This window comes from Nematostella vectensis, chromosome 10 (genome assembly GCF_932526225.1).
Source record: "Nematostella vectensis chromosome 10, jaNemVect1.1, whole genome shotgun sequence".
Lineage (NCBI taxonomy): Eukaryota > Metazoa > Cnidaria > Anthozoa > Actiniaria > Edwardsiidae > Nematostella > Nematostella vectensis.
The window spans coordinates 5,011,775-5,027,353 of NC_064043.1; the positions used below are offsets into that span (position 1 = coordinate 5,011,775).

The following is a 15,579-nucleotide window of genomic DNA, read 5'->3' on the forward strand; positions in this document are numbered from 1 at the left end:
TAACCCTAACCCCACTACTTAAACTAACCCTAACCCCACTACTTAAACTAACCCTAACCCCACTACTTAAACTAACCCTAACCCCACTACTTAAACTAGCCCTAACCCCACTACTTAAACTAACCCTAGCCCCACTACTTAAACTAACCCTAACCCCACTACTTAAACTAACCCTAACCCTACTACTTAAACTAACCCTAGCCCCACTACTTAAACTAACCCTAACCCCACTACTTAAACTAACCCTAACCCTACTACTTAAACTAACCCTAACCCCACTACTTAAACTAGCCCTACTACTTAAACTAACCCTAGCCCCACTACTTAAACTAACCCTAACCCCACTACTTAAACTAACCCTAACCCCACTACTTAAACTAACCCTAACCCCACTACTTAAACTAACCCTAAACCCACTACTTAAACTAACCATAACCCTACTACTTAAACTAACCCTAACCCCACTACTTAAACTAACCCTAACCCCACTACTTAAACTAACCCTAACCCCACTACTTAAACTAACCCTAACCCCACTACTTAAACTAACCCTAGCCCCACTACTTAAACTAACCCTAACCCCACTACTTAAACTAACCCTAACCCTACTACTTAAACTAACCCTAGCCCCACTACTTAAACTAGCCCTAACCCTACTACTTAAACTAACCCTAACCCCACTACTTAAACTAACCCTAGCCCCACTACTTAAACTAGCCCTAACCCTACTACTTAAACTAACCCTAACCCCACTACTTAAACTGACCCTAACCCCACTACTTAAACTAACCCTAACCCCACTACTTAAACTAACCCTAACCCCACTACTTAAACTAACCCTAACCCCACTACTTAAACTAACCCTAACCCTACTACTTAAACTGACCCTAACCCCACTACTTAAACTAGTTAAAAACGAATATGGACTGGTTTGGTTTCATTTTTTACTAGTCCATTTTCATTTTGGACTGACATTCATTATTGACTGCAACATATATATTTAATACCTTTCTAGGAACAATGCAATTATTCAACAGTGGAGATAAGGAAAATTAGGGAACTTGAATATCTCTCAATAGAACATCAACAGTAGCAATGGTATAAATTTGTGACAAAGGTTTCTTTATTTTCAGCCCTGATCACATTTAATAAACAGTCTGGTCTGGATTGTGACTGTTACAAGGAAATGAATGCAAATGTTTCAGTTCTGTAGCTGTAAATTTTGTTAAACCACTCTTCAATAAAAATGGCTCCATTTTGTCACACAAGTCGAGATGTAAAGACTTTTAACACCTTTTTATGATGGTTATTTCTCTTATGTATAGTAGAAGTAAAAGCGCCATTGTCAGACAAGCCAAACCCTCTCACTCCTTTTTAATGAGACTCGTAATCATCCACAAGCACAACATTGTGTATGTCATGCCTGATAAACCTTTTGAGATAAGGGATGAGAAGGAAATATCCAGATTGAATGTTGAAAAGAATGTTTGACTATGATATGGGGAGAGGGTATGGCACAGGGACATTAAGAATACTGGGGGAGGGGGGGCATAGAAACATCCTTACTGGTAATTTCCTTATATATTTCTAAAATTCTTGGGTTTGGGGGTAGGGCCTCAATTTATGCCAAGGTTAGAGGCAGATGTAAAAGTTTCGATAAGGTGGAGGGGGCTGGAGTATTTTTTCAATTTTTGCTGCCTGTAGTATTTTGTGTTGGTGAGCTCTTAAAATTTTGTGTTCGTGAGCTCTTAAAACAGCATCTAGTATTATTTCCTTGGCACATGTTAAGCCACTTCTCAGGCAAACTTGTCTCTGTCTGTGAAAAAAATATAAATATCAATACCAGTCCTCTGAAAATACCATATTTGGAAAAAAAACATAATAATGAAAGCAGGTGGTCTACTCTAAATTATCTAGCTATTGTAGACATCTTAATTACTTTAAAAACCTGCACATCCATTTTGGCAACACTGATAAAAGGATTAAGGGATGCGCAGTAAAACACAATCACTCTATAATATGTCCCTCCTACTTTCCACAGTAAATATATTGTGTGAACATCTGATCACTGATCCAGGCCACTATACATTTAATGTCTCTTCTATTTCCATTCCTGTTTAGTACTAGAAAACTCAAGGCCTAAAGTGTGCTCAAGTACTTTAGCGTTTTAGAGAGGTTTTGCTGCATTCTCATTGCAAGGATTTTCTATGTGTGTGGGGATAAATTCCCTGTTCTTTAATTAAGTAGGGTATTTTATTCTCTACTACTTAGCCCCCAAACCATGGCTACAGGTAGAAAAAACAACTATGTACTTACCACAGTTTGCCAAATACTCAGCCACTTTTTGCTGAGCACTAGACTTTGCAACATTCAGTGCTGTGTTTCCCTTCTTGGACTTGAGCTTGTGATCAGCACCATTTTCTATCAGATATTTGACACATGTAAGATGTCCATTACGCGAAGACACATGCAGAGGGGAGGAGCCTGTGATGTCACATTGATTGATGTCTCCACCATGTTCTAGAAGGAGTTTTAATGCCTCTAGGTGACCATTGGCAGCAGCTTTGTGAACTGGGGAAGAACCTGTGTCATCAAATTCCACAGGGCTCTGCAAAAGAAAAAAACCAGCAGCAATATTGTGGGGAAGCATTACAGTGGGGGCAAGATAGTTGTTGAAACTCCAGCAGGTATAGGGTGCATTGATATAATAGGATGATTTAGATGACAGGAAAGAGGACGCCACTCATGAATGTTCCATTGCATGTGCACACTGATTTTTACTGGCATCCCGCCCTTTAAGAGGTCATAAAAATCACGACACAATGGAGACACAACAGTGGCTAGAAAAGCGTGCATGTGCAAGGCAGCATTTTCTTGCCAGCGCTTGGATCTAAATTTCCTTTGTCTATATCTTTATATTCATTCATTTAGTATACTTCATCATGCTTCAAAATGAGAAAACAAAACTTCATAAACATTCTCATTATATAAACTACTAGCTGCTAACTTTTGGAGCTGCCCCGGATCCCGCGAAAATAATTTTCTACAACCAGTTAGCAAAATTGTGCAAGTCTGCCACTTTTACCGCCAAATTAATTTACATGCAGTACTTTTAGATGCAGGCTTTTTGATGCATCAAAGAACACCTCTAATTCAATGTATATGGAATTAATGAAGCAGATCTTTAGTGAAATCCTGTGAATTTCCGTAGAGGAAATATGATAAGTGAAGCTTTCAAAAGCGTTTTCTTTCAAAATAGGTTGGTCATTTCATTGCACCAACCAAATTATTAATTAAGTATGAAAAAAATAATCAAGTCATCAACAGAGATGTCTAAATTACATTTGAAAATGACGCTCAATTTTCCCTACTCAATTGGGTTTATATCCCACTTTTTGCCGTCGCTGATTGAAGGATATCTCTCTCACCTGTCCGCTTTCGAGCGCCTGGGAAATCTCCCTCGTATCCCCAATGAACGCTGAAATAAAACCGAAACAATTTTACTGCGGGCATTGCGTTAATTCTTTATACCATTTTCCATGCCATCAAGTGACAAAGTAGAGCTACGAATACATACTATAGGCATTTATCAGAAAAAAATGGCATAGCTTCCTCACTTTAACCTACAATTAATGCTATCGAAACTACAGAATCGCTCGATCATAAAAGAACCTGCAAAATAACTCGATTTCGTGCCATATCTATATTATTTTTTTCAAACTTCGATGCTAAAAAAAAGAGGAAACTTTAACCAGTAAGTATCACTACTTTATAAGAGCAGAACTGTAGCTTATAATACGAAAATCAAGCTTACCTCCCTCGTGAATATTGGGCATAATGCGAATAGGAACACCGTTCTTGCAAATCATGTTCGTTTGTTTACGATCCTCTTCGTATCCAGCGGAAGTCACTTTCAGCCGCCATCATTTACAAGTCTCCTTGACCAATCAAAGCGCGCATGAATCCAATCGACTGACCAATCAGAATTAAAAGTCAACTTAGCTGTATGGTCAATGTATGATCAATGTGGGGGAGAGATTATGTAAGAAAAGGGGGCATATAGGGAAGAGTTGATAACAATTAAATACTATATGCCATGGGATTATGAGGGTTTCTAGTGATAGTACAACCTTTAGACAGTTAATCTGCTGATTGTCGGGATTTTAGTCTACAATTTTGGAATATTTGATAAAATAGCATTTTTATCAATAAAATCGACAGGTCGGCAGGCGGGAAATTAAACGAAACTCATAAAAATCCATATCAAAGGGAACTGAATTCTAAACAACCGGATATTTATAGGACAATTACTTCACTTTCGATTTGAAAAGACGTGTTTGAAAGACTAAAAAAAATCACTCCATTGCCTGGTTTACAAAAAGTCTCATAAACAGGCAATATAGCCTGGTTTAAAAGGGGTCCACCGCGTTCCTCTCTCTCCCAAGAAAATTGGTGAATATCAAAAACATTGGCTATACAGGCCATCGTGTCAAAGCAGATAAGCAGAGAAAGGATGAAGATTAGACATAGTAGAGGGCTTTGTGTTTACACTTTTTTAAGGTAATTTCAGTTCATACATACAAATTTGCTCAAAGCAGAAGTTATGAAATCTCAATGTCTTTACACGTGTGACGTATGTCTGACCATAATAATTAAAACGTTCCAAAGGAGCACGTATTGAGAACACGCATTTAAAAAAAAACATCCAGCCAGAGATGTCACCAAATTTTCATGCCCCGACGCAGATAGCAGCAAAATATTGCTATGTTTGTCTGATCATAAGTGGTCTGATGCGTTTTATAATGTAGGATCAAATTGTGTTCATAGCAAATATTATTGGTATTTTTTTTACACTAAAATTTAATGTTAAGAGCATTTTCAGACTAAAAAGTCGAAAGAACAAAATAGAGAGAACATTCACCACTTTTTATTTGAAATATCTCATAATTTTCTATATATTGTCAACACTGTAATATATTTCTTATTTCATACCAGAACATCAATTATTCCTTCAATTTACATAAATTTAAATATATTCTGAAAACATGTTCAAAACAGTAACAATTTCCTTTTCTTTTTACATTTTTCAAGACAAATATTTTGTGCGCTGTCATTATCAGATTATGTACACTAAAAAGCCAATATGACCCTTGAATTAAAATCCACATGCTAAAAGCATATTCGAAAAAACAAGTGCTACAAGAACTTTGTACTACAATGACAGCGCCAATAAATCCCTTAAAAAAAACAAACAGTAAACGCAATCCCGTAATTGCATGAAGAATCAATAACAATTTTACTGGATCATAAAAGGATCCATGCAAGTATTACAATCTTCTTGATCTAACATTTAGAACGCTACTGAGCGCACGCATCCAATATGCTATTAAAACCTATAAATACCTCCCTGCAGAAATCACTTTGTTAGTTAATTAGGAGAGGAAGTTTCTACGAGGATGTTAACTAATAACAGACCAGTTGAAATCGAGATCGGCACAAAATGAATACAGCTAAAAGGATAATTTCCCGAAGAAGAAAAAATGAATCGCCAGCACTAAAAACTAACGTTGTGACTACCACAGTACCACATTTACCCTGAGGTATGAGCATCTCATTTGTATAGGGTCTCACAGCCTACGATACATTAATGTCGGGGCGCAACATACCTAAATAAAGAGGAGTTCTTATGAAATTATTCTGGTCTTATCGGACTAGTACTTTAAAGACCAAGTTCCGATGTGACGAAGTTATACCATGGACGTACCATCACGGTTATACCGACAGTGTAAAAAAACACCTGCATCTCAAACAACTTTCTACTGTTTTCCACTTTATACGTCTTGACATACAGGGCATTTCTGCATACTCGAGTTTCGCCAGGATTTCCCTGGCCTCTTGTTTTTGAGGATCTTCCTTCGTTCCTCAGTTTCCTGGGTAAACATTTCGTGGGTTCCTATGCTTTCGGGTCTTCCTCTCATTTCCTTAGTGCATTTGCTCATCCCGACTCCTTTGTGCCCCTCAAGATACTTTCCGTGGCCTCTTAAATTCCCTCCTTACACCCGCGGACGCTAATATATTTAGCGTCGGGAGTGGCGGGGGCTCAGATACACTTTCTAGAAGCTTCCTCTTACACTGGCCACTCATTCGACCAGCAGGTGTTCCTAAGTAGCAAACTGAAGGGCTCTTTCTGCTCCATATTGAAGATGGGCTTGTGCGGTCCTCTTCTGTCACACCCTGTTGGCTAGGCCTATTAGGAGTGTTCATGGCGTCCTCTAAAGGCTGCTTTGAGCAAGCTAAGAAGATTTCCATGTCCTTCAGGTAAAAGGAAAACTTGTCAGTATCAACATATGAAACGAAATAAATAATTCGAAAAAAAAAAAAAACAGATGGCGAGATATACATTGTGTTACGGCTAGACCAGTAAAACCATAAACATGGAACTATATATTGAATATTTGTTTTCACAAATCACAAAAAAAAAATGCCAGATCGTTTTGGTTTACCCACTTACATCAATAGCCATTTTGAGCTGCTCTAGAGCAACCTTCAGGTGCTTGTTTCGAGGCTTGAGTGAAAGGACAGAGAGCTCGTTGAAGGAGAGTACAGGACACTTATGGCGCTCACGAAGCCTCACCACCAGGTTACTGCACGACACAAGTGAACCGCGCTGCGCCAAGTCTTCGACACAATAGGTCTGGTTTCAGCGAGAAACAAGAGTGTTAGCGATAGAGGATCGGGAGGAAGGGTAGAGGTAAACAGAATATACATGGCTATAATGATGATGGCAACGAGTGATTTTGGCGATGTTGATAAAGATGACGATGATAGAGTTGATAAAGGTCATATGCAGGAGATATGTTAATGATAATGACATAATGATGATGAGAATGTTCTGAAAATGAATGTTGTCAGTCATCCAGATACTTTACAAATAACGGAAATATAAATCGGTTTCTGGAATTTTAATATTACGTGAAATTAGACGTTTCGACCGAAACCATTAGTCTTCATCAGTGAGTTAGTCACGTGACGACAGAGCGTCACGTGACAACAGTCGAGGAGTATCGACTCGACTATATACAATCTTGCTAAATACGCGTCTTCCGTCCTAAGCCCGCTCGTTGTCACAACACCTCATCATATAGAAAATACGAAAGATTTCGTAGAGAGGGTGAAGGATTTCAAACTCCAACAGGACGAGGTTATTATTTCCTATGAAATCACCGCATTATTTACATCTATTCCACCTGATGTTGCTATTTCAGTAGTACGTGATCGAGTCGGTAGCAACTCTAAAGGAACGCACAAACCTTAGCGTGGATAATATGGTTGAGTTTATTAATCTCTGTCTGAAGACCGCTTACTTCTCCTTTGGTGGCCAAATTTACAAGCAAGTGCATGGCTGTGCTATGGGCTTCCCCGTTTCCCCGATCGTGGCGAATCTATGCATGGAGGCCTTTGAACAGCAAGCGCTTCAGAGTTACACCGGCAGCCCCCCCCCCCTATCCCCCCCCCCCCACGACTGTGGCTCCGTTATGTAGACGATACATTTGTAGTTCTCCGTAAGGGATATCTATCTCATTTCTTCGATCATATCAATAGTGTGAACCCCCACATCTAGTTTACTCAGAAAATGAGTCAGGACAACATCATTACATCATTTCTGGATTGCTTGTTTCATGTAAACACGGGTGGCAGCCTGGACACTAAGGTTTATAGGAAAGCAACTCACACTGACCATTATCTACAGTTTGATTCCCACCATCCTATGTTGCACAAGCTTGGTGTTTTCCGGACTCTCAGCCACAGAGCCGAACAGGTTTTCAGCGACCCCAAGAAGGTAATCCATGAAAACAAAACATATCAAGACGGCGCCGCGCATATGCGGATATCCCAATTGGTTTTTTGGAGAAACAAAAGCTAGACACCGAGAACGAAGAGGAAGTAACGGCAATTCCACCGATGGGAGGCCGAAGGCGTGGGTTACCATCCCGTATGTACGGGGGCTTTCGGAGAACGTTAAGAATTCCCCTAAACAACATGGCATAGTGGCTTACTACAAACCGCAGAACACCCTGAGGGAGAAACTTGTCAAAGTGAAAGACAAGAAAGCCTTTGAGCTCCAGCGTGGTATATTGTATACCTTGTGGGGAGAAAGGGTGTAAGAAAACGTAGGTTGGTGAGACTTTACAGTCAATTAAAGCGCGGTCACAACAACACCAGCGACCCTACAAAAATAGTTTTCGTTAAGCGGACAAACAACAAACAGTGCGAAACATGATCAAATGCGCTTCATAGTCTTTAGTCATCAGCATCGAGTTACGGACCGATCCACACAGTTTACAATCATAAGTGCGAGTTAGTGTGTAAGCACTGTCACAATCATGTGTGCGAGTTAGTGTGTAAGCAATGTCACAATCGTGTGCGAGTTAGTGTGTAAGAACTGTCACAATCATGTGTGCGAGTTAGTGTGTAAGCACTGTCACAATCATGTGCGCGAGTTAGTGTGTAAGAACTGTCACAATCATGTGTGCGAGTTAGTGTGTAAGAACTGTCACAATCATGTGTGCGAGTTAGTGTGTAAGAACTGTCACAATCATGTGCGCGAGTTAGTGTGTAAGCACTGTCACAATCATGTGTGCGAGATAGTGTGTAAGAACTGTCACAATCATGTGTGCGAGTTAGTGTATAAGCACTGTCACAATCATGTATGCGAGATAGTGTGTAAGCACTGTCACAATCATGTGTGCGAGATAGTGTGTAAGCACTGTCACAATCATGTGTGTGAGATAGTGTGTAAGCACTGTCACAATCATGTGTGTGAGTTAGTGTGTAAGCACTGTCACAATCATGTGTGCGAGTTAGTGTGTAAGCACTGTCACAATCATGTGTGCGAGTTAGTGTGTAAACATACTGTCACAATCATGTGTGCGAGTTAGTGTGTAAGCACTGTCACAATCATGTGTGTTAGTTAGTGTGTAAGCACTGTCACAATCATGTGTGCGAGTTAGTGTGTAAGCACTGTCACAATCATGTGTGCGAGTTAGTGTGTAAACACTGTCACAATCATGTGTGCGAGTTAGTGTGTAAGAACTGTCACAATCATGTGCGCGAGTTAGTGTGTAAGCACTGTCACAATCATGTGTGCGAGTTAGTGTGTAAGCACTGTCACAATCATGTGTGCGAGTTAGTGTGTAAGCACTGTCACAATCATGTGTGCGAGTTAGTGTGTAAGCACTGTCACAATCATGTGTGCGAGTTAGTGTGTAAGCACTGTCACAATCATGTGTGCGAGTTAGTGTGTAAGCACTGTCACAATCATGTGTGCGAGTTAGTGTGTAAGCACTGTCACAATCATGTGCGCGAGTTAGTGTGTAAGAACTGTCACAATCATGTGCGCGAGTTAGTGTGTAAGAACTGTCACAATCATGTGTGTTAGTTAGTGTGTAAGCACTGTCACAATCATGTGTGCGAGTTAGTGTGTAAGAACTGTCACAATCATGTGCGCGAGTTAGTGTGTAAGCACTGTCACAATCATGTGTGCGAGTTAGTGTGTAAGCACTGTCACAATCATGTGTGCGAGTTAGTGTGTAAGCACTGTCACAATCATGTGTGCGAGTTAGTGTGTAAGCACTGTCACAATCATGTGTGGGAGTTAGTGTGTAAGCACTGTCACAATCATGTGTGCGAGTTAGTGTATAAGCACTGTCACAATCATGTGTGTGAGTTAGTGTGTAAGCACTGTCACAATCATGTGCGCGAGTTATTGTGTAAGAACTGTCACAATCATGTGTGCGAGTTAGTGTGTAAGCACTGTCACAATCATGTGTGCGAGTTAGTGTATAAGCACTGTCACAATCATGTGTGCGAGTTAGTGTATAAGCACTGTCACAATCATGTGTGTGAGTTAGTGTGTAAGCACTGTCACAATCATGTGTGCGAGTTAGTGTGTAAGCACTGTCACAATCATGTGTGTTAGATAGTATGTAAGCACTGTCACAATCATGTGTGCGAGTTAGTGTGTAAGAACTGTCACAATCATGTGCGCGAGTTAGTGTGTAAGCACTGTCACAATCATGTGCGCGAGTTAGTGTGTAAGCACTGTCACAATCATGTGTGCGAGTTAGTGTGTAAGCACTGTCACAATCATGTGTGCGAGTTAGTGTGTAAGCACGTCACAATCATGTGTGTGAGTTAGTGTGTAAGCACTGTCACAATCATGTGTGCGAGATAGTGTATAAGCACTGTCACAATCATGTGTGCGAGTTAGTGTGTAAGCACTGTCACAATCATGTGTGCGAGTTAGTATGTAAGCACTGTCACAATCATGTGTGTGAGTTAGTGTGTAAGCACTGTCACAATCATGTGTGTGAGTTAGTGTGTAAGCACTGTCACAATCATGTGTGCGAGTTAGTGTGTAAGCACTGTCACAATCATGTGTGTGAGTTAGTGTGTAAGCACTGTCACAATCATGTGTGCGAGTTAGTGTGTAAGCACTGTCACAATCATGTGTGCGAGTTAGTGTATAAGCACTGTCACAATCATGTGTGTGAGTTAGTGTGTAAGCACTGTCACAATCATGTGTGCGAGTTAGTGTGTAAGCACTGTCACAATCATGTGTGCGAGTTAGTGTATAAGCACTGTCACAATCATGTGTGTGAGATAGTGTGTAAACACTGTCACAATCATGTGTGCGAGTTAGTGTGTAAGCACTGTCACAATCATGTGTGTTAGATAGTATGTAAGCACTGTCACAATCATGTGTGCGAGTTAGTGTGTAAGAACTGTCACAATCATGTGCGCGAGTTAGTGTGTAAGCACTGTCACAATCATGTGTGTGAGATAGTGTGTAAGCACTGTCACAATCATGTGTGTGAGTTAGTGTGTAAGCACTGTCACAATCATGTGTGCGAGTTAGTGTGTAAGCACTGTCACAATCATGTGTGCGAGTTAGTGTATAAGCACTGTCACAATCATGTGTGTTAGATAGTATGTAAGCACTGTCACAATCATGTGTGCGAGTTAGTGTGTAAGAACTGTCACAATCATGTGCGCGAGTTAGTGTGTAAGCACTGTCACAATCATGTGTGTGAGATAGTGTGTAAGCACTGTCACAATCATGTGCGCGAGTTAGTGTGTAAGCACTGTCACAATCATGTGTGTGAGATAGTGTGTAAGCACTGTCACAATCATGTGTGCGAGTTAGTGTGTAAGCACTGTCACAATCATGTGTGCGAGTTAGTGTGTAAGCACTGTCACAATCATGTGTGTGAGTTAGTGTGTAAGCACTGTCACAATCATGTGCGCGAGTTAGTGTGTAAGAACTGTCACAATCATGTGTGCGAGTTAGTGTGTAAGCACTGTCACAATCATGTGTGCGAGTTAGTGTGTAAACATACTGTCACAATCATGTGTGCGAGTTAGTGTGTAAACATACTGTCACAATCATGTGTGTTAGATAGTGTGTAAGCACTGTCACAATCATGTGTGGGAGTTAGTGTGTAAGCACTGTCACAATCATGTGTGCGAGTTAGTGTGTAAGCACTGTCACAATCATAAGTGTGAGTTAGTGTGTAAGCACTGCCACAATCATGTGTGCGAGTAAGTGTGTAAGAACTGTCACAATCATGTGTGCGAGTTAGTGGGTAAGCACTGTCACAATCATGTGTGCGAGTTAGTGTGTAAGCACTGTCACAATCATGTGTGCGAGTTAGTGTGTAAGCACTGTCACAATCATGTGTGTTAGATAGTGTGTAAGAACTGTCACAATCATGTGTGTGAGTTAGTGTGTAAGCACTGTCACAATCATGTGTGTGAGTTAGTGTGTAAACATACTGTCACAATCATGTGTGTTAGATAGTGTGTAAGCACTGTCACAATCATGTGCGCGAGTTAGTGTGTAAGCACTGTCACAATCATGTGTGCGAGTTAGTGTGTAAGCACTGTCACAATCATGTGTGCGAGTTAGTGTGTAAGCACTGTCACAATCATGTGCGCGAGTTAGTGTGTAAGCACTGTCACAATCATGTGTGCGAGTTAGTGTGTAAGCACTGTCACAATCATGTGTGTTAGTGTGTAAGCACTGTCACAATCATGTGCGCGAGTTAGTGTGTAAACATACTGTCACAATCATGTGTGTTAGATAGTGTGTAAGCACTGTCACAATCATGTGTGTGAGTTAGTGTGTAAGCACTGTCACAATCATAAGTGCGAGTTAGTGTATAAGCACTGTCACAATCATGTGCGCGAGTTAGTGTGTAAGCACTGTCACAATCATGTGTGTTAGATAGTGTGTAAGAACTGTCACAATCATGTGTGTGAGTTAGTGTGTAAGCACTGTCACAATCATGTGTGTGAGTTAGTGTGTAAGCACTGTCACAATCATGTGTGCGAGTTAGTGTGTAAACATACTGTCACAATCATGTGTGTTAGATAGTGTGTAAGCACTGTCACAATCATGTGTGCGAGTTAGTGTGTAAACATACTGTCACAATCATGTGTGCGAGTTAGTGTGTAAGCACTGTCACAATCATGTGTGCGAGTTAGTGTGTAAGCACTGTCACAATCATGTGTGCGAGTTAGTGTGTAAGCACTGTCACAATCATAAGTGTGAGTTAGTGTGTAAGCACTGTCACAATCATGTGCGCGAGTTAGTGTGTAAGCACTGTCACAATCATGTGTGCGAGTTAGTGTGTAAGCACTGTCACAATCATAAGTGTGAGTTAGTGTGTAAGCACTGTCACAATCATGTGCGCGAGTTAGTGTGTAAGCACTGTCACAATCATGTGTGCGAGATAGTGTGTAAGCACTGTCACAATCATGTGTGCGAGATAGTGTGTAAGCACTGTCACAATCATGTGTGCGAGTTAGTGTGTAAGCACTGTCACAATCATGTGTGTGAGTTAGTGTGTAAGCACTGTCACAATCATGTGTGTGAGTTAGTGTGTAAGCACTGTCACAATCATGTGTGTGAGTTAGTGTGTAAGCACTGTCACAATCATGTGTGCGAGATAGTGTGTAAGCACTGTCACAGAAGGTGGCCCCACGAGCCAGTGCAGTGAGGGACATGACCTATGCGACAGGACGGTCCACAGTTCCCAAGCCAGGTTTTAACATCTCCGCAACCCCCAAGTTGACCCGAACCGGGTTCGAACCCTTGTCTTCATACTTGAGAAGCAAACCTCGTGTCATTCTCATGCCAATCTCGTTCAGTTATGCCAATCTCGTGCAGTTATAGCAAGGGCGCGTTTTTTACTCGTGATTCCGGAATGATAATGATTAGAATTTAAAAACCCCGCGCGTTCGTTTATCCCGCGTTCCCATTCCGGAAGGAACGAAGGCAATTCCACCAATTCTGCTAACTGTAGCAGAAGGACTCGAATGCCATTCTGAACATTCTCTACCAACCATTCCCATTACAGAATGATAGGGGAAAAACGCGCCCTAAGACTCGCGGGCAAGCCGTTTACTACCCCACCTTCAATCCTCCCCAGAACTTCACAGCAACAATACTATGCTCATGATCAGCCAGGTAGAGCGTCTCTAGACTGGACCTATAAATCATAGCAAGGCAATTAATGTTAAATGAGATGTTCCTTGGGGTAAACGGCTTTTTACAGCAGTTTCATTAAGGTTAATAGGCTTCGAGTAACGTAGGGATAGGGGGTAGCACGTTTGATGATAGAGGCGTCATAGGGAAGGTAGGTATAGGGATGGTTTATCGTGTTCAAAGAAAAAAGCTTCGTAGGCATAGGGGAGAAGGGGATCTGGGATCTGACTGGCTTACCCCTCATGTGTCTTCACATGTACCACCACACCGACTAGGTCGACCTCCGAGTTGACGGTACACTGGTCCAGCTCAAAGAAACATGCAGCCTGAAAAAGTGGACAAATAGGCTCAACATTTGAACCTCAAAATATGGCACGATTATGTGTTTCAAGAAAATATCTATACCGTTATTCCCATGAAAAGAATTCGCCGAATTTTGAACATTAGTCTTTTGTTTGTACTCTTAGACGTAGCGCTCTTTGTGGGGGGCCCTAAAACTTCCCTAACGCAGAAGAGCAAGAGTTCTTTTGGGCCTTCTTTCGCGGCCAAAAAAAAAGAGAGCACTGAATTCTTTGTGTCGGGCATCATCCCTGATAAAAGGCTTAGGAAATTTTTAAAATTTCATCAACCCTTTGTATTTTCAGACACACGATATAAAACGTCAACCCTGTGGTGATTGATTTCCCTTTAACTATGACAACATGGGAAAGACGCACCTGTCTGGGTGTGTACAGTTCCTTTAGTGTGTCAGGCTCACTCGCGACTGACTGGTAGCGAGTGCTGCGTGTGGCGGAGAGCTAGATTGATGGAGAAAGAGTAAGTTGTGGGACGATCTTTACGTTATTTGAGTTTGAAGCAATGGCCTCAATAAAAAAGCGAAAATAAAAACAGAAGAAAAGCTACCTGCAAAGCAGAACCCCCTCGGTACCTGTGCAAATGAAAAAAGTGCATAATTCAGGACCCTGGTGGAGTAGGGGAGAACGGGATTTTAGCTTTCAGAAAACGGCAACGAGGTCTATCGTAAACAGCGATCGGGAAGACGGATGGGGAAACAAAAACGGCCTGAAAACAGAATACAGACCCCTCCGACAGGACCGTGACAAGGGGCGGGTATTCACTAGCGAAGGAAACTTTTGAGTATCTTTTAGGCATCGGTTGTACGCATTCCGATTGACAGATCTGAAGTGTTTTTATTGAGTACCTGGAGGGCGAGGACGAGAGGTGGTAAATCTTGAGCCTGCTGCCCTCGGTCAGCATCTGCATGATCTCTTCACTGGGCCGCCAGATACTCAACGTCGCCACTGGAAGAAGAAACAGAAGTGCAGTAGAAATTATGTCATGCCCTCCTCCCACCCCCTCCCATACCTAAGACCAAATAGATGATGGCATACCTGTCTTGTCCCTCTCGTTGTCATGGTAATTACCAATACCTAAGACCAAACAGATGATGGCATACCTGTCTTGTCCCTCTCGTTGTCATGGTAATTACCAATACCTAAGACAAAATAGATGATGGCATACCTGTCTTGTCCCTCTCGTTGTCATGGTAATTACCAATACCTAAGACCAAATAGATGATGGCATACCTGTCTTGTCCCTCTCGTTGTCATGGTAATTACCAATACCTAAGACCAAATAGATGATGGCATACCTGTCTTGTCCCTCTCGTTGTCATGGTAATTACCAATACCTAAGACCAAATAGATGATGGCATACCTGTCTTGTCCCTCTCGTTGTCATGGTAATTACCAATACCTAAGATCAAATAGATGATGGCATACCTGTCCTGTCCCTCTCGTTGTCATGGTAATTACCAATACCTAAGATCAAATAGATGATGGCATACCTGTCTTGTCCCTCTCGTTGTCATGGTAATTACCAATACCTAAGACCAAATAGATGATGGCATACCTGTCTTGTCCCTCTCGTTGTCATGGTAATTACCAATACCTAAGACCAAATAGATGATGGCATACCTGTCTTGTCCCTCTCGTTGTCATGGTAATTACCAATACCTAAGACCAAATAGA

The 15,579-nt window shown here is 41.3% G+C and overlaps 2 protein-coding genes across 2 annotated transcripts in view; both read right to left on the bottom strand.

Annotated features, from left to right (window-relative positions):
* Window positions 1–930: 930 nt before the first annotated feature.
* LOC5506041 (cyclin-dependent kinase 4 inhibitor D) lies at window positions 931–3,949 on the bottom strand. Its single transcript, XM_001626738.3, has 4 exons — window positions 3,815–3,949; window positions 3,429–3,478; window positions 2,317–2,608; window positions 931–1,816 (listed from the first exon to the last, which is right to left on the bottom strand). Exons 1-4 carry the CDS (start codon window positions 3,867–3,869, stop codon window positions 1,797–1,799), a joined length of 417 nt encoding a protein of 138 aa, XP_001626788.3. The 5' UTR covers window positions 3,870–3,949; the 3' UTR covers window positions 931–1,796.
* Window positions 3,950–4,905: 956 nt separating this feature from the next.
* The window catches only part of LOC5506070 (breast cancer type 2 susceptibility protein homolog), a 30,182-nt gene continuing 19,508 nt past the window's right edge, over window positions 4,906–15,579 (bottom strand). Inside the window, exons 22-28 of the mRNA XM_048733852.1 lie at window positions 14,751–14,850; window positions 14,453–14,477; window positions 14,266–14,346; window positions 13,787–13,875; window positions 13,478–13,553; window positions 6,512–6,694; window positions 4,906–6,312 (exon numbers count right to left, since the gene is read on the bottom strand). Of these exons, the coding sequence (XP_048589809.1) occupies window positions 6,019–6,312; window positions 6,512–6,694; window positions 13,478–13,553; window positions 13,787–13,875; window positions 14,266–14,346; window positions 14,453–14,477; window positions 14,751–14,850 (848 nt within the window). The 3' untranslated portion in view covers window positions 4,906–6,018. The remainder of the gene's footprint in view (window positions 6,313–6,511; window positions 6,695–13,477; window positions 13,554–13,786; window positions 13,876–14,265; window positions 14,347–14,452; window positions 14,478–14,750; window positions 14,851–15,579) is intronic.